General features: G+C 41.5%; 1 protein-coding gene across 1 annotated transcript in view; it reads right to left on the bottom strand.

Moving 5' to 3' along the window:
* Positions 1–1663: 1663 nt before the first annotated feature.
* Positions 1664–21812, bottom strand: part of LOC140726029 (high-affinity choline transporter 1-like) — a 47755-nt gene continuing 27606 nt past the window's right edge. Inside the window, exons 6-8 of the mRNA XM_073041924.1 lie at positions 9869–10022; positions 8862–9079; positions 1664–2296 (exon numbers count right to left, since the gene is read on the bottom strand). Coding sequence (XP_072898025.1) covers positions 1664–2296; positions 8862–9079; positions 9869–10022 — 1005 coding nt within the window. The remainder of the gene's footprint in view (positions 2297–8861; positions 9080–9868; positions 10023–21812) is intronic.

Below are 21812 nucleotides of genomic sequence, written 5' to 3'. Positions count from 1 at the left end.
ATTCACTCAATACATTTTTATCTTCTTTCAGTCCTAATATCACAACATGCTCTTCCAATTATTTTAGTGCCAAAATGCCTGAAAGATAAAGCGGTCCACACTACATTGATAAGGGTTGATGAAGTCTAGTGCAGACAGACACATCAGTATTTTATTTGCACACCATTTCTGTATATTGATGCACCCTCTATTGGTGAAATCAGGCATATTCGCCAAAATATTCTTGAGAAATTTGGGAGCCGGCAATACAAATCAGAACCTGAAGAATGAATTAGTATCAATTTTACCTCTGTACTAATTCACAAATTTAGCCACATTTAACTTATAAACAACAACAGAATGTATTGTATAGGTAAAGGAGCAGATATCAATGGTTGGACTTTCGTAGGTCCTGCACTAAGCACCATTGATAATATTGCAGTATAGCTGTGTATATTATAAATCAGCCAATTTTCATCATCTTTTGACCAGTCACTTTTGAGTTACCTCGAGCAAATATTAACCCATCCAATTATTGGCGAGCATTAATGATCAGTAGATAATAAGAATATTAAACTGCAACTGCAAGTGACTTGATAGAGTAGATAATTGAAAAGTTAACATAAATTTTAAAAATATCAAGAAGTATCACTTTATTGAGAGAGAATTGGTGTGGTAAAATAAATCATAAATGAGCACCCAAGAATATCAATCTTCACCTGAATTGAAGTTGAACTGAACACTTTGAAGCCTGTAATGCTGATGCAGAATTTTGATCCCATTTGCTTTTTATTGCAAATACTGCATATTTGTAACATCACACACCTCCGTACAAGATGGTTATTTATGTAGCTTCTGGAACAGATTATCTCTATGATATTCTGGTCAGCCTCTTCTTCACATAAACCTTAGAATGGGCGCAGTCCACATTGAACCATGCACTTTGTATTGGTCTATTCACTCAGCAGCATGTGTTCCTCAACCTGCTTTGGCTCTTGATCCAGCAATTTATTGCTCTTAAACATTTCATGCTCATGTGAAATCCCACCATATTCTTACCCCCAACTACGTCTCATCGCTATTTCCTACAGTTTTCAGTATTCCTTCAATGTTGGTTCCATGTACCACTACTTGCTTCAATGTTTGTTAGATTTAAACCTGGAATTTCTCCTCTAAACCACTCCTTTCAGAAGCCTTTCCAACATGAATATGTCAGCTAAGACCTTTGGATTAAGCTTTTGTCATTCTTCAGCTCATTAGTAATTGTATAGGTTTTTTTCCCTATTACTGTTCTGGAAATGTAGGTTCGAGCATTTTCTGAGGTTACAGGTGCAATATAAATTCAAATTGTTTTTGCAAACTAAACTGAACAATAACTAGCTGAGAAACAAGAGAAATGAGGTGGTTTGGCCTGAAACATCAACTGTTCACTCTTTTCCATTGATGCCGCCTGGCCTGCTGGGTTCCTGCAGCATTTTGTGTGTGTTGCAATAACTAGCTGACAATAGCTGACTGGTAATAACTGACACAATTGGGATTTTTAGTCCACTAGTTTAAATGTATTCCAGAGAGTTGTGTTTTATTTATTATTATGATCCTGCTAACCAAAACTATTAGGCATTTGCACCAGCTGTAATACATTTTTGTAATCCATATTTAAAGATACCTACAGCAGAATTAACTGTTAGTTATCTGTTTTTAAAATCACTGGATCCAAAACTTCATTGACGGCTGGCTCTTCTCTTGGATAATCAGTGTCAAGACGATCGTTTGCTTCTTTATCTGAAGGTTGTGCTTCGTGTGCATCACTGTCATCTTTTGTCAGTGGCTCTACTTTATTCCCTTTTTCTTTTACAGGCTCCGTAACAAAGTTTTCAAGGAAGTCCAGCTTGGCGGGCAACATTCCATTATGAAAAAGATATTTGGTCAGATATGAAACGCTTAAATTCATCAATAAGGATAATAACATTGCGACTGTTTTGAATGGAAATTGCTGAATATAAATTGGTCCAGTAGGAAACTTAATATCCAAATGGCACTTGGCGAAGCAGAAAAATGGGTTCAGACGTAGATAAGGATCTCCACCACAAATACGCAAGATGAGACCAATAATGTAACCAGTGATGCAGCCATAAGAATTAGATCCTTTGATGAAAAGTACTGAGACCAGTTGTGGAAAAAGAAGAACAAAGATAAGATCTGCGCTTAGATACCACAATCCGTAGACAGAATTAGACAACCATGTCATTCCTACTGCTGCTCCTCCAAACATGACAATGGCTACTCTCATGACCCATACCAGTTCATTATCCGTGGCCTGAAAAAGACACAATTAAGAAAAAAATAGACTAAATGATAGATCTTATTCTGCATATTGAAAATATTATTTAAAATAGAATCATTTCAAAAAAGTCGATTTCAAATTTCCTTCAGCTTATGAGAGCATTGAATCCCATTGTGCTAAGCATATTGGTCAGACCCATACTACCTTGCTCAAATAATTATTCTTTATGTGTGAGCACAGACAGCAGTTGGCAATAGACTCTTTAGTTACAGACCCAAGTTGAACTTACTTATTATCTAAATACATGAAATTCCTGGCAAGTGTAATCATGGTATTAATTCTGCCACCATGCCTCAAGTCAACTAGCTCCCCATGGAGGACCATTAAACCTATGGGTTCATGGAACAAGATCCTACAGTAAACTTTTCAAACAATTGGCAATTAATAAATTGCCTGATATTGAAAAAGACACAGCACAAAGTACAGCACCAGACAGGCCATTTGGCCCAGAGTTTTGTGCCAGTCCTGTTGCTAATTTATATTAAATTACCTCCTCCCATCTATCATCGATATCCCTCTATTCCCTTTATACTAATGTGTCTATCCAAAGGCCTCTTAAGCTCCATCAACTGCATACTCTGCTACTACACTTGGCAACCCATTTCAGGTACCTACCACTGTGTAAAAAGCTTGCCTCTCACATTACCTTTATATTACCCTCCTCTGACCTTAAAAGCATAACCTCTGTTTGCTCTGTGTGCTGGGGCAGCAGGCTGAGGGTAGCAGACACCAACAGAATCAACAAACTCATTTGTAAGGCCAATGATGTTGTGGGTGTGGAACTGGACTTTCGGATGGTGGTGTCTGAAAAGAGGATGCTGTCCAAGTTGCATGCCATCTTGGACAATCTCTCCCATCTACTCCATAACGTACTGGTTAGGCACAGGAGTACGTTCAGCCAGAGATTCATTCCACCGAGATGCAACATTGAGCGTCATAGGAAGTCATTCCTGCCTGTGGCCATCAAACTTTACAACTCCTCCCTCAGAGTGTCAGACACCCTGAGCCAATAGGCTGGTCCTGGACATTTCCGCTTGGAATAACTTACTTATTATTATTTAATTATTTATGGTTTTATATTGCTATATTTCTACACTATTCTTGGTTGGTGCGACTGTAACGAAACCCAGTTTCCCTCGGGATCAATAAAGTATGTCTGTCTGTCTGTCTGTTTGACATTTTTGCCTGGGGAAAAGATTCTGTGTGTCTAATCTATCTGTGCCTTTTGTAATTAAAACAAACTGTCATATTTCCCCCTAGTCTCTGATGTCATAGGGATAGCATTGCAAGTTTCTCCAACTTTTCCTTACAACTGCTACTCTTTAATCCAGGCAAAATTGTGGGAAACTATTCTGCACCCTCTTCACAGTATCTACATACTTCCTATAATGGAGTGACCATAACTGCATACAGTACTCCAAGTGTGGTCTGAATAAAGTATTATGTACCTGAAGCATGACTTCCTTACTTTTACCATTTCCAATGAAGGCAAACATTCCCTATGCCTCCTTTGCCACCTTATCCACATGTAGCTACGTTCAGTGAATCATGGACCTGGACCCCAAGATCCCTCTGTATCTCAGTGCTATTGAGGGCCTACCATTAACTGTTACTTTCTCCTTTCATTTGACCTCCCAAAGTACAACACTTCACAGTTATCCAGATTAAACTCTATATGCTACTTCCCTAACCGTATCCTGAACTGATCTATATCCCTTTGTGTTCATGTATAGTCCTTTATACTATCCACAACTCCACCAATCATGATGTCATCTGCAAAATTTCTAATCCGCCCATCTACATTTTCATCCAAATCCTTCATATATAATTTCACAGACAACAGAGGTTCCAGCATCAATTCTTGTAGAACATTACTGGTCACGGGCTTCCAGCCAGAAAAAAAACAGTTTCAACCCAAACTTTCATTTCACCCTGGATCCCATATACCTTTATTTTCTGATCAACGTACCATGACAGAGTGTATTGGCTGCTGCCTTACCCTCTTGAAGCACGAGTCACCTCCTCAGAAAACTCAAATCAAGTTTGTAAGGCATGACTTGCCTCACACAAAGCCATGTCGACTGTCTCTAAGATGGCTATAACTTTTCAAATATGCATAAATCCTATCCTTCAGTATCCTCTCTGATAGCTACCCTACCACTGACATGAGCCTCTCTGGCCTATAATTAACAAGATTATCCCTATTTTCTTTCTTGGACAAAAGAACAACATTTGCTGCTCTCCATTTCTCTGGGACCTCGTCCATTGCTGATAAGGACACAAAGACCCTTGCCAAAGCCCCAGCAATCTCCTCACTTGTTTCTTTCAATATTGTTGGATTTATATCATCTGGCCCTGGGGCCTTATCTAACAATGTTTTTCAGAAGACCCAGTGCTACTTCCTCTTTAATCTCAAAATGCCAAAAACATTCACTTGTTCTCACTATTTTCCAATCCCTTCTCCTCAGGAAATACTAAAGCAAAATATTCATTTAGAAACTCGGCCCTACTTTATCTGGAGTGGACCTTCTCTCTCCTTAGTTGACCCTGCTTATAAAGGACATTTCATGGCCCCCTTTGACTTTCCTAATTGCCTACATGAGCACCTTCCTGTTACCTTTATATTCCACATGAGCCCAGTTAGAATTTAGCTCTTTAAATTTGATTTATGCTTCCATTTTCTTCCAGACTACTCTGTATTTAGAACCTCTCGGGTCATCCAAGGTTTTACCTTCCTTGTCCTTACTCCATACAGGAACCTGTCAATCCTGAACTCTGTTCAGTTGGACTTTAATTAACTCTCACATGGACTTGTCTGACAGCAGCAGCTTCGGATAAACACCCCTTATCTCCTGTCTTATCCTGTTGTAACTTGCCCTCCCCCAAATTAGTACCTTCCAGCAAAATCCAATTGTATCCTTACCTATAACTATCTGAAAACATAACGAGTTGTGGCCACTATTCCCAAAATGTTCACCCACTTTGAGGTTTGTCACCTGGCCTCGCCCAGCTTGTTTCAAAAATAACTCTAAAAACATATAAAATGTTACTTTTGGCTGTATTGAGACTAATTTTGGCAATTATGCAGTGCATTACTGTTTCATTAATATTGAAATGGGACCATTCCTGGAGTAATGGCCATTCATCATGTGTGATACACATACACAGGCCGCTACTGCCCATGAGGAGTTAACTGATCACTGCTGGGACCAATCCTCTTTTTACCTAATATTCGCTTGTGCACATTGGTGTTGAATAAGCAGGAGAACAGTATCTGACATTTTGTCCCTCTCTAAGACCACTCAGGTCTATTGCAGAATCTTGGTATTTATCCTAATGGTTATCAGTCTTAAAGCAGACCATGCATAAAAACAAAGTGCCTTTAACACAATTTGAACGTTCTGGGCATTCCAGCAACTCCAGAGTTTTCCAGCGAATATTCCATGCTAGTCATTGCCTACATTCTGCCAAGTAGCTATCTGCACAAACTGTGGCATTTGGGTAGGTCCATTGACAATCTCAGGATCCAGGTATGCCTCAGCAAAATCTCACAAGTGGAACAAGGAAGCATCAGCCAATGGTGGCCGGATTTGCTCCATGACCTCTGTCACTGCCCCAAGAGGTTGCCTGTCACAGGCATTTTATTTCAACGGTTGATGAAGACTCTAGGTGCTTTATGTACATGTAGAAGTGCTGGGTGACAGGTTGGAGATCAGTTGTAAGGCCCTCCGCTAGCTTAGAGTGTAGCACCTGCTTAGCCCCCGATCAAGGTTATGTGAAACCTTGGGATGGTCATATGAGGGGCTAGTTCTTACCACAAGTCCTGGTTATGTGATTACTGATGCCAGGCGTATAATCTCTAAAGAGTATTGATAATGGCTGGGGTCACGTGCCTTGTAAAGGCACTGCCCAGAAGAATGCAATGCAAACCACTACTGTAGAACCATTTGCCAAGAACTATCATGGTCATGGAAAGACCATGATTGTTTATGTCATATGACACAGCACATAATGAACGGACAATGTAAACGTGAAGCTCCTGTCTACCACCACTGACAATAGCAGTAGGGTGAAGTCTAGTGCAATTGCTAAGTGAATCTGTTCGATTTTACTTCTGGGGTCTGCCTGGTGTCTATTGGCAGCAGGGAGTTAAAATTCCCACTCTGTTATCAACAATGAACGTTATTGCATCTGGTGCAGAAACAGAATTAAAACTCTCTTTGTTTAATATCATTATTTCCAATGCCAAGACATGATGGAAAATACAGCAGATTCCAGTTAATTCGGCCATTGTTAATCGGGGCAGCTCCTTATTTGGGACAACAAGAACAAAAACTATGCAAGAAAATAGCCAGGATACCCTTCGTTTATTTGGGTCACCGTGCTGCTTAATTGGGACAGGAGACTTGCCGGACATCTCTAACTAGTGTCAGTTGTGTGCACTTGTGTGGGCTGTTAGACAAGACATCATGCTTAGAGTGAACAGTTTTTAAATTGCGTCAGTTCATGTGCTTCTGTTATGTTGTCCGACTGGTTCAATGGGCGCTAATTGAAAAAGTGGTGATTCTTGATCATTTCGCTTTCTATTTTGACTTTAAAAGATTTCAGACCCTCATCTGGATGCCAAAAAATGACCCAGCTGGAGCAAATTTAATGTTATATGCCTAACACCACTCATCATCAGCTGGCAGAGATAACGTAAGTGCTGAAATCTCTAATTGCACACTCAATACATTTGCAAGGTAAACTCCGAGAAAAATAGGCATTATGCGAGGGACAACAGGAACATCCCAAAGATGAAAGCGTGAAGCTGAGGATCCAGATATTGAAGAGGACCTCAATCACTGGTTTTCTATTGTAACTAAGAGTCAGTAGGCCAATATTAAAAAAATAATGAAGTTAGCTAAGAAGCTGGTCAGGAAGATTTTAAAGCAACATATGGCTGTTTATCTCAATGGAAATGTAGGCACCACATTCAAGAAAGCACATTGTGAGAAAGGTAGTGCTGATGTTGTAGGTGCAGAAACATGGAAATCTACAAAACCCCCCGACTTGCTTCAAAAAATTTGTGCAGATGATATCTACAATGCCAATGAAAGGCCTTTTTTTATCATGCCACAGTGATTGGTCCCCTTGGCTGCAAAACATGCGACTCTATCAGGTTCAAAGAAAGCAATGGATCGATTATCTGCACCAGGTGTCTACGATGATTTTGTTCATTCACAATCAATCAAAAGAACACAGCAGTGTACACTGGATGAATTCTTCCCATGAATACACAATTTTATAGTACTGTCATAGTATTGCTAGTGTTCTAATTATTTTGTATTTCAGTTAAATATATAATTTGCTACTTAATTGAACAGTAGTTTGTCTTTTGTATACCTTTTGTAACAATTTCCGTGAAACTAATTGGAGCAGCCGCTTAATTGGGCCAAAATGGCCCCAGTGTGTCCCAATTAACCCGAATCCACTGTATTCTCATCATTTATTGTTATCCCCTCTGAGATCATGGGTATTGGTGGAATGACAGAAATGTGTGAATGTACTTTTATAGGCAGCAGAAAAGGATATTTTATCCTACTTGACTACTTAGGATTTGGAAAAATAATGAGAGATTTAAGTTCCTCTTCCCAGTGTAGGCTGGATGGAAATGGAGACAGAAAACTTTTCCATTTCTATTGGGAAACTGGCTGAGTGGTTGATGGATGTGTCCACTGGAATTCCAGCATATATTTGTAAACACAAATAACTGGCTCCATTTGGTCTTGATTCCTCCCTTACAGCTGATTTCTCTGTCAAAGAAGAAGCAGGAGCTTTATATGGCATTTGTTAGTCAACTGTTGGACCAAGAATTACTGAATTGCTTCCACTAAGAAATGTTTTCCTCTGCTCTCTTTGTTCCCTGCCTTCTCCTAATCAGAACAGTAGCCCCTTGGATTACAGCTACAAACTTTTGATCAATGCGTTCACAAAAAAGGTCATCACACAATCTCACACCTCCTGAGGTTTCAGCCCATCAGACAAACCAACTTTCAATTCATCGGCAGCACTTTTATAACCTACAAATTAAAATAAATCAAATACTTTCACTTTGAATGATGCTTCTCGAGGTTATTGCAAAAATACCATGACACACTCCTGAAGAATTGAAACTGCCTGTTTTCACTACTTGAGACTAACCTGAAAGGGTGGACCGTGACCCACCTTTAACCATTTTCTTCCAGAATATTCAAACTCTTCTTTGAGTTTCAGGGGATACTCTGTATTGACTGTGGCCAAGTCAGGCTGGGGCTCAGTCTAGGATGCATACCCATTGAGAATTTAATTTAAATTTTCAAAAAAATAACCTATATTGATGTAGATCAGCAACAATAGTCAACATATTTTAAAGCACAATTAAATTGAACGAACAACTGCTGTCATTTGTTCAACTTACTGAAAATATATCACTGCATAAAATATATGTAACATCACAGAAGAAAATAAATATGTGCAATTCATAAATCTGAAGACTTGTAGGTTAAGGCATGCTCACTTCGTGCCTAACTGCACATTGATAAATATTCCGAGTAAACATGGAACTTGCTGATAGGATGGAAGAGTCAGCCGATGACATCACAGCAGCAGAGATAGCTCCAAGGCCAAAATATCCGATGTATCTTGGACAAAGGTATCGTAGAATTATGGGCAATATCATCTGAGACTGGTTCCTGGTTGATGGGTCTGGAAGACCATAAGCAGTCTGATTCCAATCTGTGTTAAGATATTAAAAAAATTAAATGCAACACTTAAATTACTAACAAGTACAGTCTTCCATTTAGTAACGTAGCAAGTGTCTGATGGTTAAAATATTACAAATTCAAACTTTTATCATATAATCTTCTGGCCTTAATAGCTGAAGACAAAAATACACGGCCAGTTCTTACTGAACTTGACCTTCAGCACAACTACAAGCTTACCTGTACTCAACTCTATAGCCGAGATTTAGTTGTCCACATGGGGGGGTTTGCACTAAATTTTCCCTAGAGGTAGCCCTGAATTAAATTTGTTTTTACTTTCTTTATTTTATAAAAGAATACTAGAATTCCACAGAAAATTATTTAAAAAGTATTACGGAAAGTAAAAATAAAGAAATAAGGGCAACCATTTTATTCTGCATTTTCCTCAGGGTCGGCAATTCCATGCAAATGGCTGGAACAACTGAACGAACGGCTGTGCCAAGCACTGAACACCTCAGCTCAGAACGACGATGCTCAACTGCTTCTAGTCCAATGGCGGAGCAGGAGATTGGCATCTGAGTTCCAACCTACCTCATTTCAATGCATGAGCTAAGCCGTCAGGAATGACTGCTCAGCAAGATAGTTGGTGTTCCTCAATAGAGCTACTAGCCAGACTATAACTTGGGCCATTGCTTACCAGTAAACAACTTAAAATTAATAAATACTAGTTATTTAATGATTTTTCAGTATGTAAATGTATAACTGTACTCTATGTATAAATACACTTGACAAAATAGCCATTATATAAAAAAAATCATATTACCAGTTGATATTCCTATTGCACCAAAGATTATAGATGGGATAGCTAGTATTACAATGAATAAAGAAGCCACAATGGACATCAGTTGTGCTCGAGCAGCTGTAGAGGAAGAAAGTACCCTCTGAAAATATGCTTGCCAAGGGATTCCTCCTAAAATCTAGATGGAAAATAAAAATATCACAGTTCAGGATTCATGTAGTACACTATTTTGCATTACAATTAGTATGTATATTTTATAGTACATAAGTATGTAATCTGTGTAAACCTTTACTTAGAGAAATAGTTTTAAAAATAACATGATATTTATGTAACGTAAGGTTCAGTGCTTAACAATTCAATCATAGCTTACTCTCGGTTGCAGAACATAATACATATTTATGGCTTTATTATACTGTGGAGAGTATTCTAACTGGGAGCATCACTGTCTGGTATGGAGGGCTGAGTGCACAGGTTTGGAAAAAGCTGCAGAAAGCTGCAAACTCCGCCCACTCCATTATGGGCACCAGCCTCCCCAGCATCGAGGGCATCTTCAAAGGGCAATGCCGCAAACGGGGCCATCCATCATTAAGGACCCCCATCGTCCAGGACATGTTTTCCTCTCATTGCTACAATTAAGGAGGTACAGAAGTATAAAGACACACACTCAACATTGTAGGAACAGCTTCTTCCCCTCTGCCATCAGATTCCTGAATGGACCATGAACTCACATACACTACCGCAATATTTGTTTTGGTTTTTTTTGTCTTTTCTATTTGCTATCTTATATAATTTAATTTTTAAAAATATATTTCTTACTGTAATTTATAGTTTTTTAATTATCTATTATAATGTGCTGCTGCTGCAAAACAACACATTTCATGACATATGCCAGTGATATTAAACCTGATTCTGACTCTGATTCCACACTGTACAAGATTCCTAAATGAACAGTGGATAACTAAAAACGTGCAAATGCTACCTTCTCAATAGAAATGTAGGCTTGCAATTCATAGACAACACAGATTCTTACAGCTCATTCATTGTGAGATTAAACCTATGCTTCAATCTCATAAGAAATTCCCCCTGACCTGCTTCCTCTAATTTGATCATCAGACCTGTTCCTTTCTCCCTTGTGGTGTTATCTTGCTACATCTCAAAAGTTGTTTATCACAGCTGGTCCATGCAGTAGAGAATTCCATGCTCCTGCCATTCTCTGAGCTAGATTTTGTTTCATTTAGTCATTTTTAGTATTTGGATATTGCTGGGAAGGCCAGATTTATTGCCCATTCATTTCCTTCAAGTGCTTCAGTCCTTCTGGTGAAGATACCCCTACCATTTTGTTGGACAGGTGGTTGCAGAACTTACATCCTTTGATGACAAAGGAACAAGAAGAAACCCATATGTAGAAGGTGGGGGTGGGCAAAGCAAGAAGAAGACTTCCATGGACTCCTACCCACCCTCCCAAGCTTTCTTCTCAATCTATCCCAAAGGGATTTCTATCTTCCTGACCTGTCTTCCTCCGCCTATCTCCGTAGTCCATTCCTTGGGAAAGCTGCTCACCTCTCCAGTCCCATATCCTCCCCTTCTGCCAATTGCCCCTCTACCTTTGTCTTCCCATCTATCCATTGCTGCTTCTCACCTGCTTCTATCTGCTCACTCTTTATCTCCTGTCCACCTATAACTGCTCTAACTCCCCCACACCCCTGTTCATTGGGCTTCCTGATTACCTGTCTTCAGTTTTGAAGGAAGTGCTGGGGTGAAGATATGTACCTTTCTACCAAAGAAGGTGTAAGGCACTCTTTCCCTCCACTAACCAGCAAGCCACCCTTGGCCAAGTGTAGCCTGCTTAGCCCCCAATCGTGGTCATGTGAAGCCATGGGAGGAGGTGATGGATGGTCGTATGAGCAGCTGGTGCAGATCACAAGTTCTAGGTATGTGACCACTGACACCAGGCAGACAATCTTGGAAGAGTTTTGAAAATGGCTAGGATCACCAATCTTGTAAAGGCACTGCCCAAAGAAGGCAATGGCAAACCACTTCTATTGAAAACTTTGCCCAGAACAATTGTGGTCGTGGAAAGACCCTGATCACCTACGTTATATGCAATGACACATATTGAATGAATGAACCTAACCTGAAACAATGACTTTCTGCTTTTTTCCATAAATGCTGCATGGCCTGCTATGTTCCTCCAACTTTTTGTTTCATTTTGAATCTATTTCCAGCATCTACAGTCTCTTGATTCTCTTATCTCTTGTCAGTTGACACATCACTTCCTATAGGTTCTGCCTCACTACAAGACTCAACCAGTTACATGATGGGGATGCTACCAACTCACACCTGGTGAGGAATATTGAAAGAATGGATCTAAGATAGACTGTGTCCTCGATGGTCTTAGGATTTCTGAGAGTATCATTTGCATGGACAAGCGTCTGAGGTATGGGGTAGGAAGGAGGTGATGAAAGACAAAAGCAGCTCTTGACCATGACCAGAGGCAAAGGATGGGGCAGTTAAAATGACAAAGTTGTTGAAGATGTGTGATAACATGAGTTTGAGAAGCTCACAATTAATTGGTGCAAGTCTGAGTTCTAGACTTGAGCATGAGGGTGTAAAGTAGCACTAACAAAATGTTCTTGATGAGATCTTGAAATTCTTTGGACCAGCAGACTATACAATTTTCTACAATTAGCAAAAGTTGGGACTTCAGATTAAGTAAATCTAATGGGTTATTACAATGATTGGAAGCTTCATAGTGAATGGTACTGGTAGTATTGTTATTTATTCCACATTAGTTAAATATCTAATTAAAGTTCTCCAAAAAGTGCTAAAATTTAAACTGATGCTTCTGGATTATTAGTTTAGGCTTCTGCATTAATATACAGAAAACTATCGATGCCTATATGATGTGTAGTATGTTCAGCCATTAAGATGCTTTTGACAATGATAAGAAACAGCTTCTTTCTTAACTCATTTGTTTTCCTACATCCTGATGAGAAATGAAAAGCTCTTTGGGGTAATTTAAAATCTAAAGTATTGCATTGATTAAATAAAATCTGTTTTCTAAAATAAATGTTATTAAAATATTCTTATCTATATTTAAAACAGAAACAAGAATGTATTGATAACATTAAATAAAATAAATGTAGAACCTGCTCTTCTGATATAATTGGATACTCGATCAGAAGTATATTTTGATTTTTATTATTCCGGTAACAAACAATGTGCCAAGCATCTGCAATCCTGATTTCATTTTGAGTTTGATACTTGAGTTTTGGTACCATGTATCTTTCCAGCTTTGGATTCAGGAGCACCTGATGGCTGAGGCCCATGGGCTGGTTCAGTGAGATGAAACTGAGCCAGCAGTGACCTGTGTTATTATTTCTGAGTCAGGAAATTCCCTCTTCCTTCTGATTTCAACAATAAACATATGTGAATGGCAGTTCTGTCAATAGGTCGGGCCTGTTGGTAACAGCATACATTTACCAATTGAATTAGAATCAGAGTCCCAGCTGCCAATGTATGGTGATGGAGTTGCTGACTCACAGCTCCAGGGATCCAGGTTCAGTACTGACCTCTGGTGCTGTCTACGTGGATCGGCATGCTTTGCACAAGCTTCCCTCTGGGTGCTGTACTTACCCGCTAAGTCCCACAGATATGCAGGCTTGTAGTTTAATTGTCTGCTGTAAGTTACCCTACCCCCTAATGCATTAGCGAGTGGAAAAGTCTAAAAGAATTGAAGAAAATATGGAGAAAATTTAAAAAGGGATTAATATAAGAATATCATAAATGGTTGCTTTACTGTCAGCACGGACTTAGTGGACCTGTTTCTGCACTGTATGGCTCTATGACTGATGCACCATCAATAACTCTCGGAGATGTGAGGCGAGAGTTAGGCTTTTATTAGCTGGAAGAAAGCACTGTCAGCAGCAAGAGACCATCACACAACATCCTGGAGACTGAAGGAGGAGCAGTGCCTCCAATCGCCTTTATACAGGGGTCTGTGGGAGGAGCCACAGGAGCTGTCAGCGGGGGGTGGGGGGGGATGTCCAGACAGGTAAATGTAGTTCACCACAATAACTCTTGATGACACCAGTACTCCAGATATACTGGAAGTAAGGCCTTGTTGTAGAAATTACAGAGATGATCATCGTTAAATTGTTACTGTCAGGTTACCAATCCTGTCCTTGTTGTCTTATTATACTCCAGAGATAAGTTTTCTCATCTGCTCCGTATTGGTGATCTAACCATTCATAATGGGTTTATGAAGGAGGGCAATAGGAAGCTACCATGACAGTCTAGTTGGTGCACAACATGTGGCTGAAAGGAAAATCAGGACAGGGGGAAATTAAAGCAAAAGATTGCTAAGTTTTTTGATGCATGTACATCCATTTTGCAGCTGTGCTAATGTTTATCTGTACATAAAATCTACTTTATTATGACATTCAGAAAATGTGAGTAATACACCACAGACCAGTCAATTATCTGTAAGAGATACATAGGTTAACATTTTGGATAGAGCTGGTATCAATCTGACAAAGAGTTTAGATATGAACCATTTACTCATCTTACAGATTCTGACTGACCTGCAGTGTGCTTAAGTTCCTTTTCATTTACATCTGTATTGATTTTAGCTTTTAACAGTTTCATGCTGAAAATTTTGAAAATTATAAACTTCCAGAGCATTGCCTTTGAATAATAAGTATGCAAAGATGCCATGAAGGGAGAACAGGGGTTGAGGCTTTTTGATCTTAAAGTCCAGAGGTTGGGTTGGAGCTGGTGGTAGGAGGATGGGGGGGGGCGTTTGCAGAGGAAATGAGAGATACAGAGACAGAGAGAGACCTTGTTGAGACAAGATCCTGAGAAGGCATTACAGGGAGATCTTGAAATGTTTTCACTTTTCGGAATCGCGAACAAGGAAATGTTTCAAGATAAGTCGTTTCAAATAGAGGTGCATTGAAATCTCTTCAAAGCTCAAAATAAATTTCTTATCACATTACATATGTGTCACCATATACGATCCTGAGATTCATTTCTTGTGGACATTCACAGTAAATACAAGAAACAGAATAGAATCAATGAAAGACCATCCCTGAAAGAATAATCTGCAAGACACCAAAGTGTGCAAATACAAAAAATAAATAAACAACCAAATAAATAAATATCAAGAACATGAGATGAGAAGTCCTTGAAAATGAGTCCATCAGTTGTGGGAACAGTTCAGTAATGGGGTAAGTGTAGAGTGATGTTAACCCCTCTGGTTCAAGAGCCTGATGGCTGAGGGGTAATAACTGTTCCTGAACATGATGGTGAGGATCTTCTTCCTGATAGCAGCAGCAAGAAGAGAGCATGACCCAGGTGCTGGGTTTCCTTGATGATGGATGCTCTTCTCCTGTGACTGTGTTCCACGTAGGTGTGCTTAATGGCAGGGGAGAGCTTTACTCGTAATGAACTGGGCCATATCCGCTACTTTTTATAGGCTCTTATGTTCAAGGGCATTGGTATTCCCATATCAAGCTTCGATGCAACCAGTCAGTGTACTCCCCACCACACATCTATAGAAGTTTGTTAAAGTTTTAAGTGGCATGCCAATTCTTTGAAAATTTCTAAGGAAGTAGGGACGCTACCATGATTTTTTCATTATGGCATATACGTACTGGACTCAGGACAGATGCTCTGAAATGATAACACTGGGGAATTTAAAGTTGCTGACCCTCTCTGCCTTTGATCCCCTGGTGAGGACTGCTCAAGGACTTCCGTTTTCCTCCTACTGACATCAATAATTAGCTCCTTGGTCACGTTGACATTGATAGAGTTGTTGGTGTTGTGGCACCGCTCAGCCATATTTTCAATCTTTCTCCTATATGCTGATTTGTCACCTCCCTTGATTTGACCAACGGCAGTTGGTCAGCAAACATAAACATGGTATTGGAGCTGTGCTTAGCCTCACAGTCATAAGAATAAAATGAGTAGAGCAGGGGGCTAAGCACACAGCCTTGTGGTGCACCTGTGCTGATGGTGATTAGTGGCGGAGATGCTGTTACCAATCTGAAATGACGGGGATCTGCAAGTGAGGAAATGGGGGATCCATTTGTACTAGGAGGTGTTGAGGCCAAGGTCTTGGAGCTTATTAACTTGAGGGTATGATAGTATTGAATACTGAGCTGTAGTCAATGAAGAGCTTCCTGATATATCCATCATTGCAGTCCAGACGTTGCAGGCTTGAGTGAAGAGCCAAAGAAATGGTAACTGTTGTGGACCTGTTGTGGCGGTAGGCAAATTGGAGTGGATCCAATTTGCTTCTCAGACAGGAGTTTCATCTGGGCTGCATCCTTTCAGTGGCATCACCCTCCTCTCAAGATCCTGCTGCACGTTAAGAACTTAAAGTACTGCAGGTCTACCCCATCGACGAGATGCTCGTTGGTGAAAGGAGTGAGGGATCTGGACGGTGCAGATAGTGCTGTGTCAGAGAAGCTTTGGAGGAGTCGGTGCGCGAAGGTGGTGTGCAGTCTATCAGCGAGCGATTGTTTCAGTTGCTTTTCTTGTGATTGCAAGACCCTGTTGGACATTGTCCATGTGGAATGCTGCAAGTCCCATTCACTGATTTATTGGTGGTCGGCGGTGGCGGGGGTGAGGCTCTGTTGTAGTGAGGATTAGGCCTTAAACCACGGTGCTGCCTGTTTACAGCCACCAAAAAGAAAAGCATAGGAGTTGGAGCACGCCGCTGGAGGTGGTGTGGTACGGCATCCAAACCGGATTTGGTGTTGACCTCCAGTATTTGCTCAGCATAAGATGAGCTGTATTGTGGTCGATGGCTGATTTCCTCAACATTCATTGATTCAGTATCTTGGACCATGTTTTTCTGCATGACTGTATTTTACTGATAGCTTATACCTGCTTGCTATCTTGTAAGTGTGATACATGCCTTGTGTTGTGTGTGACTGTTGCTGCAGTGTTTTGCACCTTGGCCCTGAAGTAACTCTGTTTCATTGGGCTGGATTCATGACTGGTCGAAATGTCGATTAAACTTGAGCTTGATCTTGCTGCTCTCACGTCAGCCTCAGAGACTGAAATCACAGGGTCATAGGAGGCTGTGGGAGATTATGAAGATGTTGTGATGGTCATTGAACCCATCTGGGAGCAAAGCCATATTGTCACCTATGTCACTTGGTTTCAGTTTGTAGGAGGTGATAGTATTCAAACCCTGCCACTGTTATCAATCAAGTATCCTTCAGTGATACAAGCTTGGTCCGGAATTGCTGGTCCACATGTGAGATGGCTTTCTGGAGATCTACCGAGACTTCTTGATTCTTACTTGGTGCCAGACCTGAATGTCACTTCTCTCGCCCTCAGCAGATTGCAGATCACATGGTTCATCCAGGCCTTCTGGTTGGCCTTCTGAATGATTTTGTGGGGACACACTCATCAACGTCTGTTTTTATAAAGCCCATGACAATGGTGGTGTATTCGCTCAGATCCTCTGATGAGTCCTTTATCACTGCCCAGTCCACCAACTCGAAGCAATCCTGTAGCCACTACTCTGCCTCCCATCACCACCTCTTTGTTGTCCTTTTCTCTGGATCCTTGACCTTTAGCCTCTGTCTGTATTCAGATAGGAGGAAAACAGCCAAGTGATCAGATATCCTAAATGCAGTCTAGGCATGGAATGGTAGCTATTCCAAATTGTAGAATAGCAGTGGTCGAGTGTGTTTGGGCTCTGGATGCTGCAGGTGATATGTTGATGATAATTTGGCTCAGATTTCTTCAAACAAGCCTGACTGAAGGCCTTAACAATGATTTGAAAGGCATCTGGGCAGACCGTTTCTTGTTTGTTGATGGCCTGATGGCAGCACTCTGTATCTCAAGTGCCTGCTTAACTTTGGCCTTTGGCAGTATGTAAGCTGTGGTCAGGATCATGGAGGTGAATTCCCTTGGTAAGTAGAAAGGTCGCCACTTAATCATTAGATGTTCCAGGCTGGGGGGAGCAAGAGTGCGACAAGAATGCTGTTTCCAAGCATCACAAAGAGTTTATCATGAAACACAGACCCCATCTTTTGCCTTCTCCAAATCAGCCATCCAGTTCATCCTGTATATCAAGAAGCCCTCGGGTCTTGCCGACATATCCGCCATGTCTAGAGTAAGCTTGTCTCCGTGAAAGAGAGAGAACACAGCAATTCCCTCCGATAGAGCAATCTTGCCCTGAGGTCCTAAATCTTGTTCTCCAGTGACAGTAGATTTTCTAGCAAGATGCTGGGCAGAGGAAGTTTCATACCTCAGCATTTCAGTCTGACCTGGAGTCTTCCCCTCCTTCTTCTCGTTTGGCATTAAGAAAGTTCAAAAGTACTTTACTTAAAGAGAAACTACAGGCTGCCGATTACAGTGAGAGTAGTTTGGAAGAAGTATATTTAGAAGTTTTGTAAGCTGCCCGCTTTTGCGTCTCCTGTAGATACTACTGGTGGTGCAGAGGGATGTGTCTGTGATGTAGTGGGCAGAGTCCATTACTCTCTGCAGCTTATGTTCCTGCAATTTGAATTGCCACGCCAGACAATGGTGTAACCAGTCATGATAATTTAATAATACATTTGTAGAATAGTGACTGTGGTAACTTCTACTTTACAAAAAGACCACTCACCAACTTGATGGCCAAAAGAGCATCTTTATCTGGGATGGCAAATGATATTTACAATACAGAGGCTTCCAGGTACCTCGTGCGGCCTGGGTGGAGGAACTATATACAATGCATACTGGGAGTAAAAAGAGCGGAAGTAAAGACCCCGCCAACCCTGGATCCCGCCTCTTGCTACCAACAGCTTCCTGATTAGTATTAATTTACTTTTAATAATACTCACATTACAACACTTCTCCCCCTTTAAAATCCAACATTCCCCATATATAGAAGAACTGGGAAATAAAAACAGTGGTATCATTAGCAACAGGTTATCAATACAAAAACACCTAAAAAAACATGGCAAATTCAACATTCAATCTAACAACAAAAGAAACTATCCAGTCAAAGATTCAGTCTGTCAGGAGGTTTGTGAGGGCGCTGTGATCTACGCACTACTCCCGGTGACCCAGCAGGCACTGCTGGTGAGGATGTTTTGGGTGGATCTAGTGTTGGGGACACAAGAGGGGTCTGTGTGTCTGCATGAGAATGTCCATCCTCTTCAGGGGACTCTGCCCCCTCTGCCTGTGTGTCTCCCTCTAGCAAAGTCACTGGTGGACATGCTTTCCTGGTATGCATTAAGTGGTCATTGCTCCTTAGCTGTTTTGGACTACTGAGCTTCTTTGAAATCGGTGGCAAGCTATTCTCAGCATTATTGGGATAAACGGCATCTGCAGGTTTGCCACCTGGCTTGGAACGCACTGAAGAAGGAACTTTGGTTCTTGAACAATCGTCATGACTGTGGCTCAGAATAGACCCAATTGCAAATTTTTCATAGAGTTCCTTGTTATAACTTGGAACTATCTGGAGTTCAACAGCAGGAAATCGCAATGCGTTTCAGAAAACCTCTTGTGCTTGAACAAAGGTCTTGTTTGTTAAATCACAGTCATTGATTTTGATGATACATTCATTCTTCTGGAGCAGGTTCTCTTTTCTTGAACGGCTGTTCACTTCAATACCACGAATACTCAGGCCAAGGAATCTTCCACTCAGCGTAGAGTTAAAAGGCACCACATGGATACCTTGTGGGCTACCGCCTCCAGAAAATTCTACTTTCTTTGTCAAATCACTTAGAGTGCTTTCTGAATGCTTGTCTGGTGGTCCTGGAGGCTCTGTTCTTACATCGCCTGCGGGTGCCCCGTTTGTTACTGTTACGATTGGCTTCGCGTGCAGGTTCCTGTTAGCGGGATCATCAGGCTGAGATGCACCTTGCTGTAACTGGACAGGTGGCACAAGAACTGGGTCACTGCTTCGCCGTACTAGAAGTGGCGTGCTGGCTTTCAGCGCCGAGGGGGTAACGTCAATTGCTCCTGTAATAGGCTGAAGAGCCGCAAGCTGCGCTGCGAGCTCACTCTCAAATGTGTCCGGACTATGTCTGTCACTCACATTGCCATCGTGACTTCATCTGCCCGCTGCACCTCATGCTGTTCCGTCATGTGTGCATATTTAAATTCATGCCAATTGAGCCGGATTTTATGAAGCCAATCATGGCCCAGTGACTGGGCCCACTGCCCTTAGCTATCACCAGCCGGGCTACAGCCCTCTGGCCCCCGGCCAAAATATCCACATATAACACCCCTAAGTGAGGTATGGGCTGCCCCGTATGGGTCCTGAGTTTGAGCTTAGATGGTCTGATGGGAGGCAGGTTGGACCCCTGTGTCCTCCTGTACATCTCCTCACTAATGACCGATGCAGTAGCCGCTGAATCAATCTCAAACTTAATGTCCTTTCCCCTGACAGTGACTGTGGCATATTATGGTTCAGGTGGTTCCTCATCCGTTTCCACCCCAAACATGTTGTAGACACACGCTGCCTCTTCGTCTGCTTCTCCTAGGTGGTGCCTGAGTCTGTTGAGCTTTCCCTTGCCCAGGCTTAGACAGACAGACAGACATACTTTATTGATCCCGCGGGAAATTGGGTTTCGTTACAGCTGCGCCAACCAAGAATAGTGTAGAAATATAGCAATATAAAACCATAAATAATTAAATAATAATAAGTTAATCATGCCAAGTGAAAATAAGTCCAGGACCAGCCTATTAGCTCAGGGTGTCTGACCCTCTGAGGGAGGAGTTGTAAAGTTTGATGGCCACAGGCAGGAATGACTTCCTATGCCGCTCAGTGTTACATCTTGGTGGACCTTAACCTTAACTTTACCCTTTATGCTCCTGCACTTTTTAACGAAATGTCCCTTCTTGCTACAAGCATGGCAGACAGTATCTTTGAATTTACAAACATTTGCATAGTGCGTTCTTCCACACTGAAAACATTCCACCCGCTGTTCCTGTTTACCAGACTCCCTCCTGACTTGGAGCACTGCCGCCGACTGTGACCCCCCCCCCCCCCCCATATCCTTTCTGTATATCCTTGGCATTATCAGCAGCCATCTCCATGCCTTGAGCAATCTCTAGGGCTGTCTTGAAAGTCAACGGTGGGGTTTCCCCCAACAAGTGGCGTTGTACAGCGTCACTATTAATGTCACATACTAATCTGTCACAGAGCATGTCATCCAACACGGCTCCGAAATCGCAATGCTCTGATAACTGCCGAAGCTTGGCCACTAAACCGTCCACAGACTGACCTGGCTTCCGGACATGGCTGTGAAACTTGAACCATTGGACTATCACCGAAGGCTTCGGATTGTGGTGGTTCCCCACAAGCTTGACCAGTTTGTCATGTGGAATTTCTCCCAGTTTCCACCGAGCAGCTAAGTTCCGTATCAGCTTGTACGTCTTTGCCCCACACACACTCAGGAGAGTAGAGCGCTTCTTAGCCTCCTCAGTAATTCCATTAGCACAGAAAAAGTGGCCCAACCTTTCCTTGTACTCCGGCCTCTCCTCGATTTGCTCGTCGAACACACTGACCGTTCTGAATGCAGCCATCCGAACACGAGGCTCCTCGCCCACTCACAGCTCCTGATCGAAAACGGGGCCGACCCATCCACAAAATCAGTTTACCTCGTCGCCAAAAATATGTGGTAACTTCTACTTTACAAAAAGACCACTCGACAACTTGATGGCCAAAAGAGCATCTTTATCTGGGACGGCAAATGATATTTACAATACAGAGGCTTCCAGGTACCTCGTGAGGCCTGGGTGGAGGAACTATATACAATGCATACTGGGAGTAAAAAGAGCAGAAGTAAAGACCCCCGCCAACCCCGGATCCCGCCTCTTGCTACCAACAGCTTCCTGATTAGTATTAACTTACGTTTAATAATACTCATATTACAACAGTGATGACAAGCCAAATCTCCTTAACTTTCTGAGAACATAAAGACATTGACATGTTTTCCTTATAAGTGCAGTA

The sequence above is a fragment of the Hemitrygon akajei genome, chromosome 4 (genome assembly GCF_048418815.1).
Source record: "Hemitrygon akajei chromosome 4, sHemAka1.3, whole genome shotgun sequence".
In the NCBI taxonomy this organism is placed as follows: Eukaryota; Metazoa; Chordata; class Chondrichthyes; order Myliobatiformes; family Dasyatidae; genus Hemitrygon; species Hemitrygon akajei.
The sequence above is the reverse complement of the archived record's forward strand: the minus strand, read 5'-3'. Positions and strand labels throughout refer to the sequence as shown.